Genomic DNA, 20,215 nt, shown 5'->3' on the forward strand with positions numbered 1-20,215 from the left:
TGCCGCCAGACGCGTCCGAAGCCGGATACGGAAATAACCGACGACATCCGGCATCCGCCGAAGGGGGCTTCGGCGGCTCATCCGTAGGCTACGGAGACGCACGAAGGTTGCCTCGAAGCAAAACTCGGGCGAGGAGCCATCATGGCGGACCAGGTCGCGCAGCTCCGGGCGGATGGCATCCAGAAGCGGTTGGTGCAGGAAGGCCGAGGGCCCCTACCAGATTACCAAGATGGTACCAAGGTGAGAGAGGGCGGTTTCTCGGGGCTGAGGTAAATAACGGAACGGGGCCGGAGGAACGCGCATGCGCAAGCGAGCGGCGATGACGCACGGGGAGGCTAAAATACGCGTGCGCAGGGAAGACAGTGGGGTGCGGGGTTTGCGAGTTGAGTTCGTTACCCACGGATTAGTACATCCAGAATTTTGCTAACTTGAGGCTGATTTGTTCTTCCCCCACCCCGCCCATAAATGTGCATTTTGCGAGCTGTGCTCCCAGTCCACTTCGAATATGTGACGGGTTAATCCCGGGGGGGATTATTTATTTATTTATTTATTTATTTTATTTATTTTATTTATTTATTTATTTAATAAAATCTTATTTATTTAATAAAATTTATACACTGCTTGACTAAAAAAACCTTTAAAACCCACCACACATACACAAAAAGGTGTTTAGAAAAGATAAACCAGCAAAATCAAGAAAAGTGTCCAACTACATTAATACATGCACATTAAAATACTAAAACATTAAAATTGTCTCAATTTCTAAGCATCTGGGTAGGCTCATCTAAACAGGAATGCTTTTAGAAGGCACCGACAAGAGAACAGTGAATGTATGTGCCTGCTTGATGTCAATAGGCAGGGAGTTCCAAAGTGAAGGCCCTATCACGCTAAACAAGTCCTAACAAATGCAGAACAAGTATTTTGTGGCACCTGCAGTAGTGCCAATTCTACATGAGTGGGCACATGTAGGGTAACACAATCTCGTAAGTAAATTGCCCCCCCCCCCAAGTTAAGGGCTTTTTACATTAATAGTAAAACCTTACAAAGCTGCAACCATCACAGGTGTTATATGCCGACAAGGCCTCACTTCTGCCAGTAATTGTGTCACAGCATTTTGCACTAACTACAGCTTCCGGGTCAAGGGATGGTGCTACTATTGCTGCGGCTCCTGGGTTTTATATTTGGGGGTGCATCTACAACATGGCTACATGCACCTCAGTTTCCTTTGGGGGGTGGACGAAGTGTGGTGCACAGAGAGCTTCCTCTCTTCTTTGCTAGTTACAGGTGAAGCGTGATCTGATTTCTGTTGGTGATTTGAAGCTTGGAATCCAGTGTCATGTTTAAATAATTCCTATTTGTATCTTTTCACGTGGGGTGCAACAGGAATAGTGACAGCCAATAAGGAGCTTGTCATTCACTTTTGTGTTCAGCACCTTCCCTCAAGCACTTTGACAATGCCTATGAAGCACCCAGGATCTTCCCCCAAAGCATCAACCTTCAAAATAGGATCATATTTGCAGTGAGAACTTGGTAAACTGAATATGTGCATTAAAATAGGATAAAGCCACATCTGTGAAGTTTACAGATTAATCTGCATAATTGGATAGGGAAAACACTTGACATGTGTTGCTTCTCCCAGTTGTAGTATGTGTGAGAGAAACCTTTATTCCTTTAAGAAGGGCCATAGGTGAGTGGCAGAACAGGTGCTTTGAATGCAGGTTCTGTACCAGGCATCTCCAATTAAAAGGAACAGATAAGAAGGGAGAGGAAAGGACCTCCTCTTCCCGAGACCCTGTTGAGCAGCTGCTGCTAGTCAGAGCATGCAACCCTAAACTAGGGGGCAAATAGTCTGATCTGCTATAAAGTAGCTTCCTGTGATAAAAATCACCTAAGCCACCTTCAACTAGTAGCAGATCTGTGTTTTTAAGATGCCGAAGCCCCTTCCTCCATTTACACTAATGCAGTAACTCCCCTCCCTTTATTCTCTGCCTGAGAAATTGGGGGGCAGAAACATTTATAAAAGTTATTTTTATTTGCTGTATAATTCCCCTACAGCGTGAATAACAGTTTCTTCTGGCCCAGTAACTTGCGAGACCTGCTGCTCAATCCACCCGCATAGCAGTATGGTACGGTGAGTGGGCTGGTTAGGTACAGGCTTGTGTTTAAATCATAGCCATAGGTGGCCGGGACTTGCATGTAGGTGAGTGAATGGGCTAGCAGAGGAGGGAATGGAGTGCTTTCTTCCTCTGCATCCAACTTGGTACTGCAACTCTCCAGTCTTTCTTTGCCAGCCCCCAGCTGGCTAATAAACATTTTTGCAGGCTAGGTAACTTTTCTGGGCTTATTTACAACCCTGGGCTAGGACTTTCTATATCTAGTTGCGGTTGATTTGACCAGTTATTTAAATGGATGTTGAGAATCAAATTTGTATTTATTTAATGCTTCCCATATAAAATCCCAAAGTGATTTAGCAACATCCATATGTGTGAGTATGTGTGTACATGTACGTCAAGGACAGATACAGACGGGGGGGGGTGGAATTCCATTTGAAAAGCTTATTGTAGAAATGGAAGGTTATTTGATAGGCACCGAAAAGATGAAAGAGTTGGTGCCTGCTTTTGATGTCATGAAAGGGAGCTTCATAGGGTAGGTACCAAAATGCTAAAGGGTCCAGTTCCTACAGTGCATGGAATGGAGCAGCTAATAAGCTGAAATTTCTACATACTCTGTTCTGAGCTTGATTGCACTAACTCTGTCACTTGTATACAGTGAGGGCAATGTACTGTGCTATAAGCTTTATTCATCATCGTATTAGAAGTTGGCGTAATACCACGTCAGTCCCTTGATCCAACCACTCTGCTTCCCCTTCTCTTCAGGTGACCTTCCACTACCGCACACTGCTCTGCAGTCCAGACCAGCGAGTCTTGGATGACAGCCGTACCCGAGGGAAGCCCATGGAGCTCATCATTGGCAAGAAATTCAAGCTGCCCGTTTGGGAGACTATCCTGCACACCATGAGAGAGGGAGAGATGGCTGAGTTCTTGTGTGACACAAAGGTAATCCTTGTGGGATAATCAGCCTCATAGAATTGTTGAGTTGGAAGGGACCACAAGGGTCATCTAGTCTAATCCCCTGCAATGCATGAAGTGGGGTTCAAACTCATGACCTTGAGATTAAGAGTCTCATGCTCTACCAACTGAGCTAGCATACAACCAACATTCTTAAATCTAATTAATGCATGAATAATCTGTCCTGCCAGGCTTAGTTAGGTCACTTCCCCTTAGGTCTTCAAGCCTATTGTTCTAGCACATCTACCTGAGAAGCTCAGCATGTAAGGAGCTCAGACCACATGGCTCTCACAAACCACTCTTTTGAGTTCCTATACCAATAATTTAGAAACTTTAACCACTTTGTAACTTAGCCAACTTTTACTGTCTGTGCAACTTTATGAAGCCATTTGAAGTAAGTAAACCATTTTTAACTTACCCAATGTGTGGTCTTTTTTATGTTAGGGGAGCAGCAAAACTTTGGAAGGAGCTTGGAAGGGTGTATTATGAAGGTCCATCAACTTACAGTATATTTCCACACTTTACTTTGCTGTATATTTTGTTATTTTAAATCTGCTGGGGTTCTCTCACTAAACAGTACTTGCCTCCATTTTGGATCTTGGCATCCAGGTACTCTTCTTTCTATATAACTATTTTTAACTTGAACCCAGAATCCCCACTTCTGCTGCAAGCTAGCTTGGTCTAGTGTGGGAAGTGGCTTAGACATACCAGGCCAGGAGAGGCCTCTTCCCTAACCCTGGCACCTGTAGTTTCCCTAACATATTGTACACATAATTATGCTTTCTTGATGCAGAATTGGAGTTTCCTTGGCTGCAGCTTTCAGGATTCTCCTTCCACAACTCACAACTAAGTATTTGGATCTGGCACAGGTGATGGAATGCCAGATTTGCTCTTTTTTGGAGAGAATACACCATTTCAGCACATGCAAAAAATTTTATCTTGTATCTTTTGGGCTGATGGTATTCCCTGGGAGAGGTTCTTCTCTCCTATCAAGGACTATGCCTGATCTTTTTTTCCCTTTCTCTCCAGCATGTGGTCTTGTACCCAATGGTGTCAAAGAGCTTGAGGAACATTGCGGCTGGGAAAGATCCACTGGAGGGACAACGGCATTGCTGTGGCATTGCTCAGATGCATGAGCATCACTCCCTGGGTTACCCAGACCTTGATGAGCTGCAGCAGAACCCCCAGCCCCTCATCTTTGCCATTGAGATGCTCAAGGTGAGGGGAAGGAAAGGTGAGGTCCTCTGGGACAGTCAGAATCAGGAGAGTGATGGCTCTCTTGTGTATTTTGGAGTTTTTCCTGTATGTGGGTGTATGGATGTGCAAAAAGGGAGGAGAAAGCTGATTCTCAACAGATCTGTCTTGGTCTCCACTTTTATTTACTTGGCTGAGTACATTGCTAGCTTTTCTCTACTGAGAACCCTCCTATTATCTCACTTCCCCCCCGTTTCATAAATCTCATCAAAGACTGTGTTTTTCTTACCTGTTTCCTGGGATGCGGAAGGCACACAGTCAGGTGGGCTCTTACATTGCTCACATTGCCTCCGCTATCTAACCCAGCCTGCTGCCTTTGTGCCCCGCTTAGGTGGAAGTTCCTGGCACATACCGGCAAGATCCTTGGGCCATGTCAGATGACGAGAAAGTGAAGGCCGTGCCCCTGATCCACCAGGAAGGCAATGAGCTCTACAAGGAAGGCAAAGTGCAGGAGGCAGCTGCCAAGTACTACGATGCCATTGCTTGCCTCAAGAACCTGCAGATGAAGGTGACTGAGGGCGTGTCTTCCTCACACCCTAGTGCAACTTCACTTTTGTCTACACATCTGGGCTAAGAGGGTGGGTGTGTCAGCTCCGGATGTAGCAGGAATCCCACTTCCCTTGCATCATGCTGCAGAGGCAGGTGTGGATTGATAGCCAGGGTTTGCACCGCATAAAGGGCAGCCCTGCTTCCAGCGCAGTTCCTCCCCTGCGTTTCATTCCATAAGGTTTGCTCTGATGGCAGAGCTTCCAGGATGCCACTCCTTTTCAGTCAACAGGGCCCTTGGTTGTGCTGCCCAGACATCATGGCACCTCTGTTCTCATATGATAGGGGAACCCTTGAAATCCTCCAGCTGTGCCTCACACTACTTTCCTTGTCCTATACCCCAGGAGCAGCCCGGATCCCCAGACTGGATCCAGCTGGACCAACAAATCACCCCTTTGCTGCTGAATTACTGCCAGTGTAAGCTGTTGAGCGAGGAGTATTACGAGGTGCTGGATCACTGCTCCTCTATTCTCAACAAGTATGAAGGTAAGGCATTTTGCTGGTCACACCGTGCCCTAGTGGGGACTGGGAAGCAGCTCTAAAAATAGGGAGTTGTGGGATTCGATTAATCTGTGTTGCGAGGGACTGCATGTGGGGGCAGAGGAGACCTACTATGGTTTTAGAGAGCCAGCGTGGTATAGTGGTTAACGTGCTGGACTAGGACCTGGGAGACCAGGGTGCAAATCTCTCAGACATGAAGCTCACTGGTGACCTTGTGCTATGCTAGTCACTGTCTCCTAGTCTATCCAACCTCACAGGGTTGTGAAGATAAAATGAGAAGGGGAGAACCCTGGGGCACCACCTAGGGGGATAGGTGTGATATGTGTCATTTTACATAATTAAGTGAGTCCTTTCATTTAATGGGGGTTTAGGAGGGAGCTTTGTATTGTGCCCTGGTTGAAAGTGGAATAGACCACTGGGTGGGCCTGGTCAGTGTACAGAGCCTGCCTGCATTACTCAGGTGCTGGATCTTCCCGCAGATAACGTCAAAGCCTACTTCAAGCGAGCCAAGGCCCATGCTGCTGTTTGGAATGCAACCGAAGCACAGGCTGACTTTGCCAAGGTCTTGCAGCTGGATCCGTCGTTGGGCCCTGTGGTCGCCCGGGAGCTGCGTAGCCTGGAGGCCCGCTTACGTCAGAAAGAAGATGAGGACAAGATCCGTTTCAAAGGCATATTCTCCCAGTAGCCACGTTGCCGCCTGCTGCTGTCTCACTTGGGACAGCTGAGGCTTTGCTGTCAGCGCTCTAGGGCCAGGCAGCGCCAATGGACCATTTGACTCCTTGGCTCAGGGCTAGTGCGGCCCTCCCCTTTGCACAGATATCGGGGAAGCCGCCCTTTCTTGTCAGCAAAGTATGTTGCCTCTGTGCAAATAGCAGTATTTGCCAAAGGGAAGAGGGAGAGGGAAGGGAAGGCTTTCTGATTTCCCAGGCCAGAGGAATGTGTCTGCCAGATTAGGTGTGAGCCTCTTATGTTATCGCTCCAAGTGACCCTTTACCCTGTTCCATTGCACACGGTGCCTTTTCCTGTGTTGCTCATGAAGAGAGAAACTTTGCTTGTGTGAGAGCTGCCAGGAGATACTGTGAGGTTTGCTTTGTGTTGTGGGCCAAGGCTTCATCCCGCCATCCCCTCCTGCTGTTAGGGAGCAGAGCAGGCTGAATGGGCCATTTGTGATGAGAGTTGTATGGAGGTGATCAGTTTTCCCTTTGAGCGCCATTCCTCCTTGCCATGCCCTCTGTGTGCAGTAGTGCATGTGTTTGCGCTTGTACTTAGTCCATCCTGGCTAGTGTGCAGGTTATAAGGTGAGGTTGCCCCATCTCCCTTTGTGAGGGAAGCTTATGTGGTGTCTGTATTGCTGAGTAAGAGAAGGAACCAAACCATTGGATGCTCCATCCAACAGGTCTTTTTAAAGGAAAAAAAGAGACTGCACCTACTGCATTGTGGTTGTTGTGTTGGAAACTCTTGGCTTCTTTAAAGTGTGTTGTGGTGTGATAGGTCAACCATAGACATGTGATGCCCTGTGCTGCTTTGCAATCTAGGAGGCTCTGCCGAATGCCAGCTTCCCTGTTACTTGATGTAATAGCTGCTGTCAATATTTTTCCTGGTGCTTTGAGCTGGTTGGAGGGAGGCAGTTTCAATTTTTTTTCTGCTAAAATGAAGAAGTCTTCGTTTCTTTGGGCCTTTAGTACATGACTGAGAGAGAGGAGTCTTGTGCATGTTGTTTCTTGATGCCTCCAGTGGCAAATATTCCAAACAGATGCAGCACAGCAACAGGCCTCAGTCCTTCCTCCCTTCACTGAGAGGTGGGGCTTGGGAGCAAACAGCAAAAGGCGAGGCCAGCCAACCAGCCCCTGCTAGAATGTATATACAGTATTTGAGCAATATACTGTGCAACATATTCTGAAACTCCAAGGGTGACTTTGATTAAGGGTGGCTGTTGCCACCTTCTGAAACGTCTAAGCCACATCAAGCGGCACAGGTAATTGTTGGCGCCAGTGACTTACCTAAGGCCAAGGGCACACCAGGAGGGCAGTGCCTCATAAGCACCAACTTTCCCTGTGAGTATAGTAGCAGCCAATGGTAAGGGGATCATGTCAAAGGCTCAGAGAGTGTTTTTCCCTTCCATCTGCGTAGGAAAAGATGATGGGTGAACATGCTGTCATAAACACTTTTTCTCTTTAATTATTTCAGAAACTGAATCAAAGACAGTCAGATTCACTGAAAGACTTGGGATGCAAAGAACACTTGTTCAGGGCAATCTTCCATGAGGAAGGATCTTTGCCCCAACCCACCAAGGTTATTTGCTTATTAGAATGGGTTTTATGTTTGGATTGCCAATCTTGGGTACAGAAACAGTGGAGTTCATACCTGAACAATTGTCAGGACAATGGGCTCTTATAATGCCTTGATTCCCTTTTGTATGGTAAATGTGATTGCAGTCTTTGCCTGGACTGTGAAACTGGCCCTAAGAGTGGGAGATACCATTTACCTACCCAGTTCAAATTGGATTACTTGTGTTCCTACCAAATAAATCTACAGAGCCAATAATAATGTATGATTTTAATTTTTTTTTACATCTTCCCAGTTACCTTTACTTGCAAATCAGTTTATTCTGTTTTGCTGGTCTGTGCTGTCTCTCTTCAGTACACATCTGTACACAGTGCAGACTGAGGTGTCCCATGGGGAAAAGGCACCTTGCTTTTTCAAAGTACTGTGTGCATGCACACTCCGACTGCTACTCCAGAGGGCAGCCCATTGTTGTCCTGATATTACATGCACTTGGAGAGAAAATGGTTGACCATCCAAACACCATACCAAATCAAAATTGAAATGTTATGAACCAAGCAGAAAGGAACACTTTGTTCATCCTTCTGTGGCTTTAAAATTTGCTACCCAATGTATATTTAGCCTAGCACATGCCCCTAGGGATAAAGTGGGTGAACAGAGAACGTGGGATCGAACGCCACAGTTGGCACAATCTATTATTTCTGTGCAGCTCCCATTCAGTTCAGCGGCTCCTGCACCGGTGAACTTGGCAGTAGATTGTGCTCAATAACTGTCATCTAAATAACCACCAGTATAGAATTCAGAGTTGTACAATAAAGTTTTCTCTCTACCACAAAGTACTGCCAGAAAATGTTTTTGCTTAGGTTTTTTAATGGTTAGATTATTGTACGTTGTCTGTCTTTGAGCTACAAAGGTTGTACTGCTTTTTTTCTGGGCCATATCTATATTTGGAGGTGGTAGGGCTTTGCTGGCCAACTTTGAGTCTCATGCTACACCTTCAAAGTATCTGTACTGCTAGTGCAAATCAGTTGCAGAAGACAAGCCTGGCTAACACAAAATCTTTGGGAAATAATTTTTTTTTAAAATCATCGTGTTTCTATATTTCAGGTTCAAGTGTATGGTATTTGTTTATATAAAAATTAAACATTTTCAAAAGCAATTTGGTGACAGTTCTGGCATCTTTGGCTCCTGGTGGAAACTAGAAAAGAAGCCAAGGTTGAAAACAGAGATAAACCCCTGTTTATCTCTGAATTGCTGTCAATAAGGAAAATTGCAATTTTTTCTTCCAAGAATGAAAACAAATAATTTGGTATGAAGGAAAGTTGAAACATCTGTGTACCTTTTCTCCTGTTCAATGGCTTGACCAAGGAGTTGGCTCAGGAAATCAACACAGGCACAGCCTTGTAAGTAAAATTATTGTACCCTGTTCAGTTGATTTTCTGTAGCCTAATCCCTCCCCTCAGTGATGGGATAGAAATTTTATAAAGCAGTCCAGGAAGGACTAGAGCACTTCTGAAATGTGAAAAGCTTTAGCTCATGGGTTGGATCCCCATAAACTAGATTTTGCTCACGCAGCAGTTTTTTCTGTTCGATTTTTTTAAATCTGCTGTTACTATTAATGGACAGAACCCACTGTTGTGCAAGTTTACATCCGCTTGCGCAACTGGTCTTCCACCTTTTTCTCCTCACCTCTGCAGCCCCTATGGTTCCTAAAATTGTGGGAAGACTGCAGGGGGAAGGAGAGGAAGGTGGAGTCCTGCTATGGCAAGTCCATTCCACCCGTGCATGGACTGTTACAAACAATCCAAGGAATTCGAAAAAAATAAAAAATGGGAAAGAATTCTACAAAAAAAAAGTCTTGTGAGGCTGTGAGTGACGTACTGAGACAAAGAAAACAATTTCAATCCAATAATTTATTAAACTTCCATCTTGTAAAGCCAGTTACAAATTAAACAAACAAAAAGAGCAGAAGGAAAATCTGCAATAGAATTAATGGAAGTTATACTTCTAATTGGGTTTAAGCTGCCTGCAGCAACCCATGAGCCAGGACAGAGCAGTAGTTCAGGGCTAAGGACTGGGGAGCAGGAAGGTGTACTAAGAAGGTTCTAGTTTGTATCAGACCAAATAGGGAATATCAAGTTCACTAGTCGTCTTTGTTCCACTTTGCAACCTGGTGAGGGTCAAAACAAAGAGGTAAGAACTCTCAATGTGACTTAGTCTGGTGTCTTAAGGCAATGTTTCTCTTTCAAAACTACAGAATGGTGAGATAGTCTGTCCAGCCTCGCTGATGTAACTACATAACATGCACAGGATATTTGGGTGGGCACCTTACAGGAGAAAAGAGGTGGCTGCTAAACCCTGAACTGTGGCTTTTGTGTTTCCGCTTCAATAAAAAAAAGCAATTATAATTACATCACTGGATGGCTTCTTCAGACAGGTGTGACTTACTTTGCATTCCCAGGGACAAAGGGATGGGAGTGTGGAAACAAGATCCCTGATTGGACAATCCTTTGTAGAGGAAAAGTTCCAGATTCTTTGGGTTTTACTGAGTGGGCTGGACAAGATATTTGAAATTCAACATTGGTAGGTTAGAGCAGATTGGCAGCTTGATTTGCCTAGCTGAAAAAGTAAGTGGGAAACCCCAAAATAGCCTGGAATAGGGGAAAATGCTGCCTTTGTGCTTAGACAGGAAGGCATAGTTGAATATAATTCCCCTCAAATTACACGAATGCAGAAATGAATAGTAAACAAAGAATTCAGGGTCCTGAGAATCTTGGCTGTATTTTTCTTTTTTAAAAAAATTAAATCCCTAGCCCCATAGGCTATGAAAAGATGCTTACAAATACCTGTGTAATGGCCAGAGATGTCTCAGAAGGCAGGAGGTGGGCAGAGTAAGATTTGAACACTTTGGGGACTGGACTTCAATACTTTATCCACCTCTACTGCTAGCAGAAGCAGGATAAAGAGACATATCTTGCACTAATTGCCTTTCATCTATCATCTGCCAACCCACTGCAAGCTAGTAACTTTGGAGGGCTTATGTACATGGCTTTTCTAAGCAACCACAATGGATCAATGTGGCACTTAGCCTAGTGGAAACTTGTTGGTCTCCAGGTGGACGAACCCCTCCATAAGCTCCAGCTAGCACAGCCCATGGGCAGGGATGAAGGAAAGTGTAGCCCAGGAACATCTGGAGGGCCACAGATCTCCCATCCCTGCCCTAGGGCTTCAGCAGCTTACAGGATAAACTCATTCTTCCCAGGTTGGCATGCTGGAGGCCTTCAGGAGAGAATGGGGCAAGTCCTCTGACAGGTGGGGATTCAGAGATGTACAGCCAACTCCTCTGACTCCTCTCCATGCCCTGTTCCTTCTCTACCTCGTCGAGCACAGAGGATTCCTTCAGCCTTCTGTGTTCCCAGTTACCTTGACTCTAGTTGGGTTTTTTCTCTGCCACCTTCACAACCAGTTCCTTCCTCTTACCTTCTCGAAATCCATTCATTGAGTCTGTTTTACTATCTGTAGCCTCCCAAGGCTTTGTGTGGCATAAAAACTAGCCTATAGAAAAGGATAAGGAATAAAAGCAGCCCAAACTCCAGGAAGGAAGGGAAAGCAGCATTAAAGTGATTAGGGAAAAAGGACTGTTCTTCTCGCAACTGGATACACATAAATCTATCCACAAATCTCACCCCCTGGACTCATCAGAGAAATGGTTTTTTTTTTAATACTACCGAGGGGCAAACGCTCCAAACATGCACCAGGAGAAATAGCTTCTCTCCAAAGGGATTGGAAGAACAGCACCAGAAGAAATATGTGTCGTTTTACACACAGCTGGTGGTTTCCATAAGGATCCTGTTTCAAGAGTCACAAGCCTCTGTGAGGATCTCCACTAATGTCAAACAGAGAGTGGTAGCCTTTTAACAATTGTAGCTTTGAAAACTCTGTGATTTGGAAGTAATTAAACCTTAAACCTTTGGGGATGGTAATACTGATAACACAACACAACCCGCCCTGCCCCCCACCCCCACGCAGCAGAGAGGCTTCCAATACTAGTCTATTCAGTAGTAGCAGCTCATCCCTGAGCGAACATCAGCCCCCCAAAGGGTTAGTTTAGTCTTTACCATTGGAGAGCTTGGCTGCCAAATTAACTGGAGCCTCTATCTCTTGCGCATGTGGGAATCTTGCTTGGTGCATCATAGCACAACATTGAGACTCCCCACCCACCCGCCTTTCTGCTGCTTTTATTGCACAAAATATTTCCACGCCTCAATCTCTTCAAGAAAGGTAAGCCACATTTGCTTCTGGTGGTCTCACTTTGCATCTGCAGTAAGGTCTTTACTCCAAGAGTGAGGCCAGAGGGAGCCTGGTCTCTAGCTGCCTTGAGTAGCTAGCCAGAGTAGTCGGGGTTGTGGTTTTGGTTAAAGAGCAAGCCCTGCAGCTGTGGGTGCTCTGCATCAGTCCCTTTTTCCTTCTCTCAAAGCAAAGGAAAAAAGGGAGATGTTTTTTCCTTCTTACAAAAAAGGGTTTTTGCTACAAATCTGGCTGGGACACAGTGTGTATCTTTCCTCAAGGGCTCAATGCAGTGCCACAAGCCTCATCACCTCGTCCAGATACTTGCACGACTATCCAGGCTGGTGGCCGATTTGATGCTACAACATTTCTTCACAATCATGTTGATGTAGGCTTTCATGATTTTAATGATCTCTCCCACCTAATAAGATAAGAGGAGATGGTCAGGATCACTTAATGCGCTGAGCAGCTACGTAGCAGCAATTTTTGATGGAGGCCAGAAGCCAATGGAATATAACTGGAATGGGGAATTGCAAAGGGTCTTCTGTATCCCCTTTCTTTCTCCCAACCCCTACTGTTACTATCACTTTGGGAAATGCAAGAAATAAGCCTGCATTTGAAAAGACTTCCTTTGGCTGTGCACACCTGTTCCCCGAGCAAAATTCAACCCCCGCTTGCACGTGGGGTTTAAATTCCGCTCGAGGAACAGGCAGCCCCAAAAACCTGTCAAATGCAGGCTTCTTCTTTGCTCCCCCCCCCTTTGCTCAGGGAACAGAAGGGAGAAAGAAATGCTTTGCCAGCTTTGTGACTGGTGATTGCCTAACCCCCACCCACCTGTCAAATCTGACCCATGTAGCCAATCTGGGGAGCTAAAAGGGTCCCCCCCCCCGCAGCATACTTTAAAAAGGAAGCCTCTCAGCGTATGCTTTTTGCCCACCCAATCCTGCCTCAGCACAAGTCCTTGTGGTCACTCACAAAACAGGCTAACTTGGTGTTCCATGAAGCATACCTGGGGGGTTTCAAAGTACATCTCTCTCTCATCCACTGTCAGCTTGAAGGTATTGGGCTGGGGAGCCCCAAAGAAGACAATGTGCTCATACTGGAACGTTTCTAGGGGTTTGGGGTCTCCCCGTTTGTACACTGACACATTCTCTGTGCTGACACTAAGCCAGAGGTCGTTGGGAAAGCCACCTTCCTTACACTGCAGGAAAGAAACAAGAAGAGTTAGCAAAGGGAAGGTGTTCCTTGGGGGGGGGGGGAAGCATGTAGTGGATGACTGAACCAAAGACTCAAAGCCCCTGGTCAAAAACCAACCCACCCACCCCGGCAATCCAATGAAACCCCAGAGTAATTAGTAAAGATTCCCTCCTCAAAAGCAAATAATAAAAAATGGTGTCAAAATAAGACCCAAAATATTTAATTAATTTATTTATTTCGATTTCCACTTCATTCTTTAATGGGATCTGCCAAATCTTAGCTCAACCATGAACAGGCTTGGTAGCCAATATTTATTTATTTATTGTGTTTACATCCTACCTTTCCAGACAGTTCAGGTCTGAGTACTCTGTTCTCTCCTACTTCCCTGTTTTATTCTCCCAACAATGCTGTGAGGTAATTTAGCTGTGGCTGACCCTGGATTTGAACCTGGGTATCCTCCCTCCTAGCTCAATGCTCTTAGCTACACCCACATTGGCTCTTCAGCAATTCGTCAATTAGCTTGCACCTCAATTCCCTCCCCGACAATCCTCAATTTGTAATAGTGGGGGGTAATAAAATGGAACAATATTTGAAGGTTCTTATGAAGTGCAACTGAGATAATAAACATAATCCTCCTGTAGCATCTTTCAAAAGAAGGAGGATTAATACTGAGGCTTCTTGTGTGTCTCTCACCTCCACATCAAAGACAGTGGAGCCGTAGCCCGACCACTCCTTCATGATGTTCATGTAGGCCACCATGGCTTGCTGCTGGAGCAGCCCCTGCAGTTTGCACCACTTTTCTGTTACGCTGGCCCGAGCCGCCGACAGCTCCTCTTTCACCCACATCTCCATCATCTGCTCCTCTTCCACCTTTTGCTTCTTCATTGAGCCCGCCTTAAAGCTACGCTTCAGAGTGCCCTCCAGGAAGCTGGTCCGCCTTTTCTCCAGAGCATGGCTGCTGGGACCGCTACTCTTCATGGACTGCAGGATTTTGGACTTCAGCCTCTTCACTGGATAGATGTTGTCCAGGGACCAGGAGATTTTGGAAATATCTCCATAGAGGTACTGCAGCCTCAGAGCAGCCAAGTGCTGCAGTGTCTCCTCTGGGCCAGGGAAATGGCCATCAATGAGACTTTCATGAGCCTGTGAATGGCAGAAGGAGCAATTTTATTCATGGGTCTATAAATGTTGTTACTTGCTATTTTATTGTTCTTTAAAACTTTGGAATTCTAATACTGTACATTGGTATATTGTAACCAGCCTTGGGAGGTAGATACACTAAAAAGCAGGCAAATAACTAGCTAACTAAAATATGTTTTATCCAAAGGCTGTATGCTTCCAGAGACCGTTCCAATGCCTAGGGTTACCCCCTTTGGAATTATAATTAACTTATGTATATTGCCTTATAAGTCAAGATGAACAACTCAGTCTAATAGAAACGGGCTGTTGAAGGCAAATTCTCACAACCCTGGCTTGACCCAGCCACCCACTCAGCCACCCACCTGCTTATTCTTTCCCATGCGAAGACTTACCTGTTCAAACATGAAAGCAAATTCCACCCCTTCCTTGGGAACATTTTCAACATCCAAGAAACAATACAGTTTAAAGTAGAGCTGCCAGTGCCCATCCTCATCCTCCTCTTCCACGGACCCAGCAAGTCTAAGAGATGAGGAAGAAGCTGGTTACCATCTGGTTCGTTGGTTAAGAGGAGCTGGTCTACATGTAGCATCTGCCTCTGAAAACAGCATCTCCGTAGCACCCTGCCATAAGGTCACAGAGGACTAGCAACATGGCAGAAGGCCTTCTTGTTTAGAAAGTATCAGATTCCCGAATGCTAAACAGGAGGATTATTTCTGTGAAACACCTACCTCTCAAACTTGGCCAGAACATCAGCTACAATCACCCGACTCTCTATGGCCTTGTCCACATGCTTGTTGCGTTCAAAGAGGGCAAACATGTTCCGACTATCTTCCATGGCCAACCCCCGGATCAGCTTCTCTACCACCTACAAAGGGAGGAGAGAGACCACATCACTCCACAAAGGATTTGGTTGCACAAGGAACCTCTCAGACAGATGCAAACAGGCTGGACTAAGAGAGAGTAAGAGAGAGAGAGATTTTCCCTCCACTTCTGCTAGTAGAGGCCATCTGAAGCAAGCTGGACAACTTTGCCTTGCAAATTCTGCCTTCGTTCTTACCTCTCCGGCACTGGTATGAGAATTGATGGTAATTTGACAGGAACCTCCTCCGTGGCAGTAGACAGTGGTGGTCATTTCCTCCCGGGTGATGAGGGCCTGTATTTCCTCCTGGGAGGGGACAAACTCCCTGCTCTTGGTTCTCTTCAGTGAATCAGTGATGAACTGAGAATACCGATCTATTTCAGTGCCTGGGAAGAGATCTTTTACTCTGGTTGAGAGAGGGTGAGGAAAGAGAAGAGGTAAATAACATTGCCATTCTGTCGTGAAACAAACTTTGATCTAGAACAGCGTTTCTCAACTGCTGTTCCGCGGCACACTAGTGTGTCGCGAGACGCTGGCTGGTGTGCCACGACGTGCAGCGACGAGAAGGGCGATTTGCATTGTCACGTGCCTGGCGGCCGCCAATATACAGCAATGACCCGCCGGAAAGCAATATTTCTCCTCTTTCCCAAAGCTCAGTGCAAACGAGCCTGGCGGCCGCCAATACACAGCGCTGACCCACCGGAAAGCAATATTTGGCAAGTGTTTCTTACAGTCATAATTATAATATAGGGCGGCACAGAGTTAATTTTTTAAACTTTTTAAACGGTGGTGTGCCTCGTGATTTTTTTCACGGAACAAGTGTGCCGTGGCCCAAAAAAGGTTGAGAAACACTGATCTAGAACCATGTCATTTGTATAGCGAGGCTAAGCCAACTCAAGAGGCTGTGGGCTACCTACTGCTTATGAAGATGTTGTATCGCTTAATATAAGCAAATTTCATTCATTTGGACAGAGGCTATTTACTATTTTCTGCCTTGTGAGACCAATATCTACACCTTTGATAAAAAGATCAGGACCAGCTTGGCACTGCTGCTTAGTAGAAAGCAGGTATGAGGGACAGTAGTACAGGAAGCACTGGAGTTTTCACAAAGCAAGGTAGAGGTAAATTGGGGTGTGTGTGTGTGTGTGGCCTCTGCAATGAACTCTAAGGATCCACGTATTAGGCAAAGGGCCTCCTGTTTTGCATGCAGAAGTTTCCTGGTTCTATCTCCAGCTGGGACTGAATCCTGGAGAGCTGTTGCCCTTCAGTGGAGATAATACTGAGCTAGTCAGACTGATGGGCTGCCTCAATATGAAGCAGCCGTCCCATGTTTCTATATGTCTGCAGTGAATGGTGCTGTGTAATGTATTCCTCAGTGCTCTGGAGTCAGTGAGCTAGCTAAAATTGCAGAGAAATTCCTCCAGGATGGTTCTTACCTTCTGAGGTGGAACTTGAGGTAACGGAGGATTCCTCTGCTGGGCAGGAAGGTGCAGCTCATGCAGGTCATCAGCTGCCAGTGGTGAAGGTTCCCCGGGCTGTTGGGCTGCGGCACGTGGTTTGTCTGCTTGATCAGCTGACAGTACACCTCGTCCCGGAGGGGCCTGAGATCATGGCAGGTCTGCAAAATGCCCTGGATAATGGGGATGGGGTCAGAGACTGTCTCGATCTCCTGAAGGGAGTTAAAGATCTTCATTGCTTCATCCTGGAGGCTGCTGTAGCCTTTCTCTTGCTGCACTGCAGTGGGAGGAGGCGGAACAAACAAGGCAAGAGAAGGCAGTCAGTATGTCCTCCAACTACGGGCTGGCCAGCTGGTAGTTCATCACTCCAAGAAACACATTTGCTCATGCCCACAATCCAGAGGAGAAAGGAAACTCCTCTGACAATTATCACTACTCAAAAGTCACTTGAGAGACAATTCAATCCCCCCCCCATTAGAAAAGGTTACATGATAGGGCTATGATTCTGCTCCTTTCTTAATGCACAATTATTTGTATATCAGCTAGTGAAATCCATTCCACTGGGTAAGTTCACTGCATCTTCCCACTGTTTTTTCCCGCATCAGAGTTCAGCCGGAGTCAACACAATAACTCTGATTTACCGTGCAGTTCTATGCATGTTTATTAGGATGTAAGGCCCACTGAGACTTACTTCTGAGTAATTATTGTGCACACTCAGCTAAGAAGTAAGTCGCACTGAAGTTGACCCTACTTTTGAGGAAACATGTATATTGGGTTGCACTGTAAAGCTGGATGACCTTCATCCCGGCAAGATTCTGCCTCAGTCCCATCCCATCCTCTCAAAGATTATTCCTTTTGAACCCTTGACATTGCATCCTCGAAAGCCACCATGTCACTCACAGTTGACCCCAACATCCCCATATGGCAGTGGTAGAAGCGGTGAGTGCAAGGGGTGCTGGGTGTATCTCAGGATAGGATTCCTCCGGTAGATCTGTTCTACCACTTCAGGGTTCACGCTGTTCTCCTGAAAGGAAGGGGTGGGCAAGTAGAGGTTACCTTTACAGGGCTTCACTCTTTCCCGCCAAACATCTAATTGCACTATTAAATGGAAGTGCTCCCAGTCCATTACAGAAGAGATAAAACAACAGTTGTACAGCAAAAATGGCATGCTGGTCAGCAACAGGGGACACTGCCAAAGCAACTCCATTGAAGGATTTGTAGATCACTTTATTCCACAGAATATCCAGAGTATCCCAGGCCAACAACATCCCTTTCATCAAAAGGAATTATGAATATTTAGAAACATGCCATGTTCTGACAGATCATATTGCTTTTAGTTGTTGTTGAATAAAATATGCATCTACACCCTTCTGCCTATTTTAATTTTGTGTGTGTGTGTGTGTGTAATCTAACCAAGTGTATATGTATTTCCATCTGTCTCCCTGAAAAGTGGGGGCCAAACAGCAAACTTCAGAGAGAACATTACAAAAGGTGCTTCTTTGTAGCTGAATGGAGGGTTCCCTATAATACAAACACATAAAGCTGCCTTCTGTACAGTCGAACTACTGGTTCAGCCAGTGTTCTTTATTCTGACCGGCAGCTGCCCTCCAAGGTCTGAGAGGTTTTCCTCAGCCCTGATACTTTCATGGAAGATGTCAGGTATTGTACCAGGGACGTTCTGTATTCAAACAATGTGATCCGCCACTGAGCTATGACTCTCACATGAAAATGTGCAGCCTTTGGATTATCCTGCACATATAAATGTGCCTTAACACCCTATTCCCACTGAAAGAGGGATTCTACCAGAGTCCTTTGTAGAATCCAGACCTACTAAAGAATTAATAGACCCTGTCCTTTGTGTAAAAAATGTTACATTCTTGTTTTTGATTATTCCAACGTGTGTGCAGAGAGAAATCATATACCAAGAAGAGGGGCAGGAAGAAAGGGAAAGTGCCAAGGGACATCTCTACTTCTGAACTGAGCAGAATGATGCAAATAATGGGAGGGAAGCTCATATACCTGGGTATTTACACACACATGAGCAAATCCTAAAAGGTTGTATATGAAAAGAGCAAGGAAAGCTCATTTACCTTAATATCTTAAACCTGTGAATATAAGGGGATCTTAGTACTCTGGCTATAGAGCTCATACTCATGTGCGATTGAGAGTTAGAGGCACTTACCCTAATGTCCCGAATCAGCTGCTGCGTGGGTGTTTCAATGGGAACCTTGCTGTCAATGACTCCTTGGATGGCGGAGACCCAGCGCATGGCTTCATTCAACAGCTTTGTGTAGAGCCGGTACGAGTGCTTTCTGCCATGCACAGTGATGTTCCAGTAGCCTGAAGGCACAAACAGAAACAGACAACTACTGCCCAATCTTGGAGTAATTGAGATGACAAATGATACGACAAGAGAGAAAAGTGTGAGGTGGCAGAGGCCAGATCCTAGTGGCAATGTTGACTGCGCTCTTATCAGTTGCTCATGACATGATGCAGTTGCCGTGTGATCTAAACTGGCCAGTGGCACCCAAAGGGGTCTACAGAAAGCCCCTGATATTCCTTTGTGGACTTGATTGGCTTAGCCCATGAAGCACTAACTTAACCACACAGGACTCACTCTGTGCCATCATTCCCATGACACAAATGCTATTTCACTCCAAAGAAACCAGCAAATTAACTGTTATGGTTTGTAGGATGAACAGAGCCAGTTCAGGAATTCTTTTCGGGCCTTACCAGCTATGAATGCAGAACAGACACAGGCATATGAACATGTGATCTGCATCATACAAAGTCCAGCCATGGTCCCATCTATCCCAATACTAGCAGCTGGTCTCTCAAGCAGAGATTCTCCCAAGCGCTGATGCTGGATCCTTTGAAATGAGGATTGAAGCTGGGACCCTCTACATGCAAAATACAGACCCTCCCCATAGTTTGCCAGGACTGTGTCCTATTACAAATGACCAAAATGATATTCCACACATTTATAGATGTGCCCAAAATGGTGAAGAATGGCAATGAACACTCCAGAGAAGGACAGTGGCACACAAAGAACATATTTTCCCCTTCCTTACCTGTTTCTTTGAAGACCCTTTCATCAGGCTGGACCACTGAGCAGAGGCTGTTGAGCACCAGTGTCCCAAGCTTGGTGGCTGTGCGCTCGGACGATTTATAGTAATCAAGGGCAGTGTTGGTCAGCACAAACCAGCGTTTCTTCACCTTCAGGGAAGAGGTCTTGCTACTGCTCTGGACCTCCTTATGAAGCCAGCCTGACGGGAAAGAGGGACAACAAGGCCAAATGGAACTGAAATTCAAGAAATCGAGTTTGCTCTCCTGTAAACAGGGTGCTGCTGGATACTTTCAAATTCCTGTTCCCTTTTAAAGAACAGAGGAAGGAGGAGGCACAATTCAGTCTAAACTTTCAGGTCCCCCAGCTGACTTCCTGGCTTCACTATCACGAGCATGCATTGCAAGCAAGCAAGCAAACAAACAACTTAAGTGTTTAGGTAACACACTTCAACCACATAAAGAGCTTTTAATGAACCATGTTTGGCGTTTCTGTTTGGAGGGAAGTGAGGGGGCAGGAGGAGACTGCTTGGGGTACAGAATGTTAAAGCAAGTGGGAG

The 20,215-nt window shown here is 45.7% G+C and overlaps 2 protein-coding genes across 2 annotated transcripts in view; one reads left to right on the plus strand and one right to left on the minus strand.

The window, feature by feature from the left end:
* Window positions 1-47: 47 nt before the first annotated feature.
* AIP (aryl hydrocarbon receptor interacting protein) lies at window positions 48-7,161 on the plus strand. Its single transcript, XM_035126470.2, has 6 exons — window positions 48-240; window positions 2,877-3,056; window positions 4,098-4,286; window positions 4,654-4,830; window positions 5,213-5,354; window positions 5,849-7,161. Exons 1-6 carry the CDS (start codon window positions 142-144, stop codon window positions 6,052-6,054), a joined length of 993 nt encoding a protein of 330 aa, XP_034982361.2. The 5' UTR covers window positions 48-141; the 3' UTR covers window positions 6,055-7,161.
* A 2,493-nt stretch (window positions 7,162-9,654) lies between these two features.
* LOC118090550 (unconventional myosin-X) overlaps window positions 9,655-20,215 on the minus strand; it is a 78,645-nt gene continuing 68,084 nt past the window's right edge. The window contains exons 32-41 of the mRNA XM_035126417.2: window positions 19,664-19,858; window positions 18,775-18,932; window positions 17,493-17,616; window positions 16,572-16,869; window positions 15,334-15,541; window positions 15,005-15,141; window positions 14,669-14,795; window positions 13,830-14,279; window positions 12,949-13,140; window positions 9,655-12,360 (exon numbers count right to left, since the gene is read on the minus strand). Coding sequence (XP_034982308.2) covers window positions 12,247-12,360; window positions 12,949-13,140; window positions 13,830-14,279; window positions 14,669-14,795; window positions 15,005-15,141; window positions 15,334-15,541; window positions 16,572-16,869; window positions 17,493-17,616; window positions 18,775-18,932; window positions 19,664-19,858 — 2,003 coding nt within the window. The 3' untranslated portion in view covers window positions 9,655-12,246. The remainder of the gene's footprint in view (window positions 12,361-12,948; window positions 13,141-13,829; window positions 14,280-14,668; window positions 14,796-15,004; window positions 15,142-15,333; window positions 15,542-16,571; window positions 16,870-17,492; window positions 17,617-18,774; window positions 18,933-19,663; window positions 19,859-20,215) is intronic.

Source organism: Zootoca vivipara, chromosome 1, assembly GCF_963506605.1.
Source record: "Zootoca vivipara chromosome 1, rZooViv1.1, whole genome shotgun sequence".
Classification (NCBI taxonomy): Eukaryota; Metazoa; Chordata; class Lepidosauria; order Squamata; family Lacertidae; genus Zootoca; species Zootoca vivipara.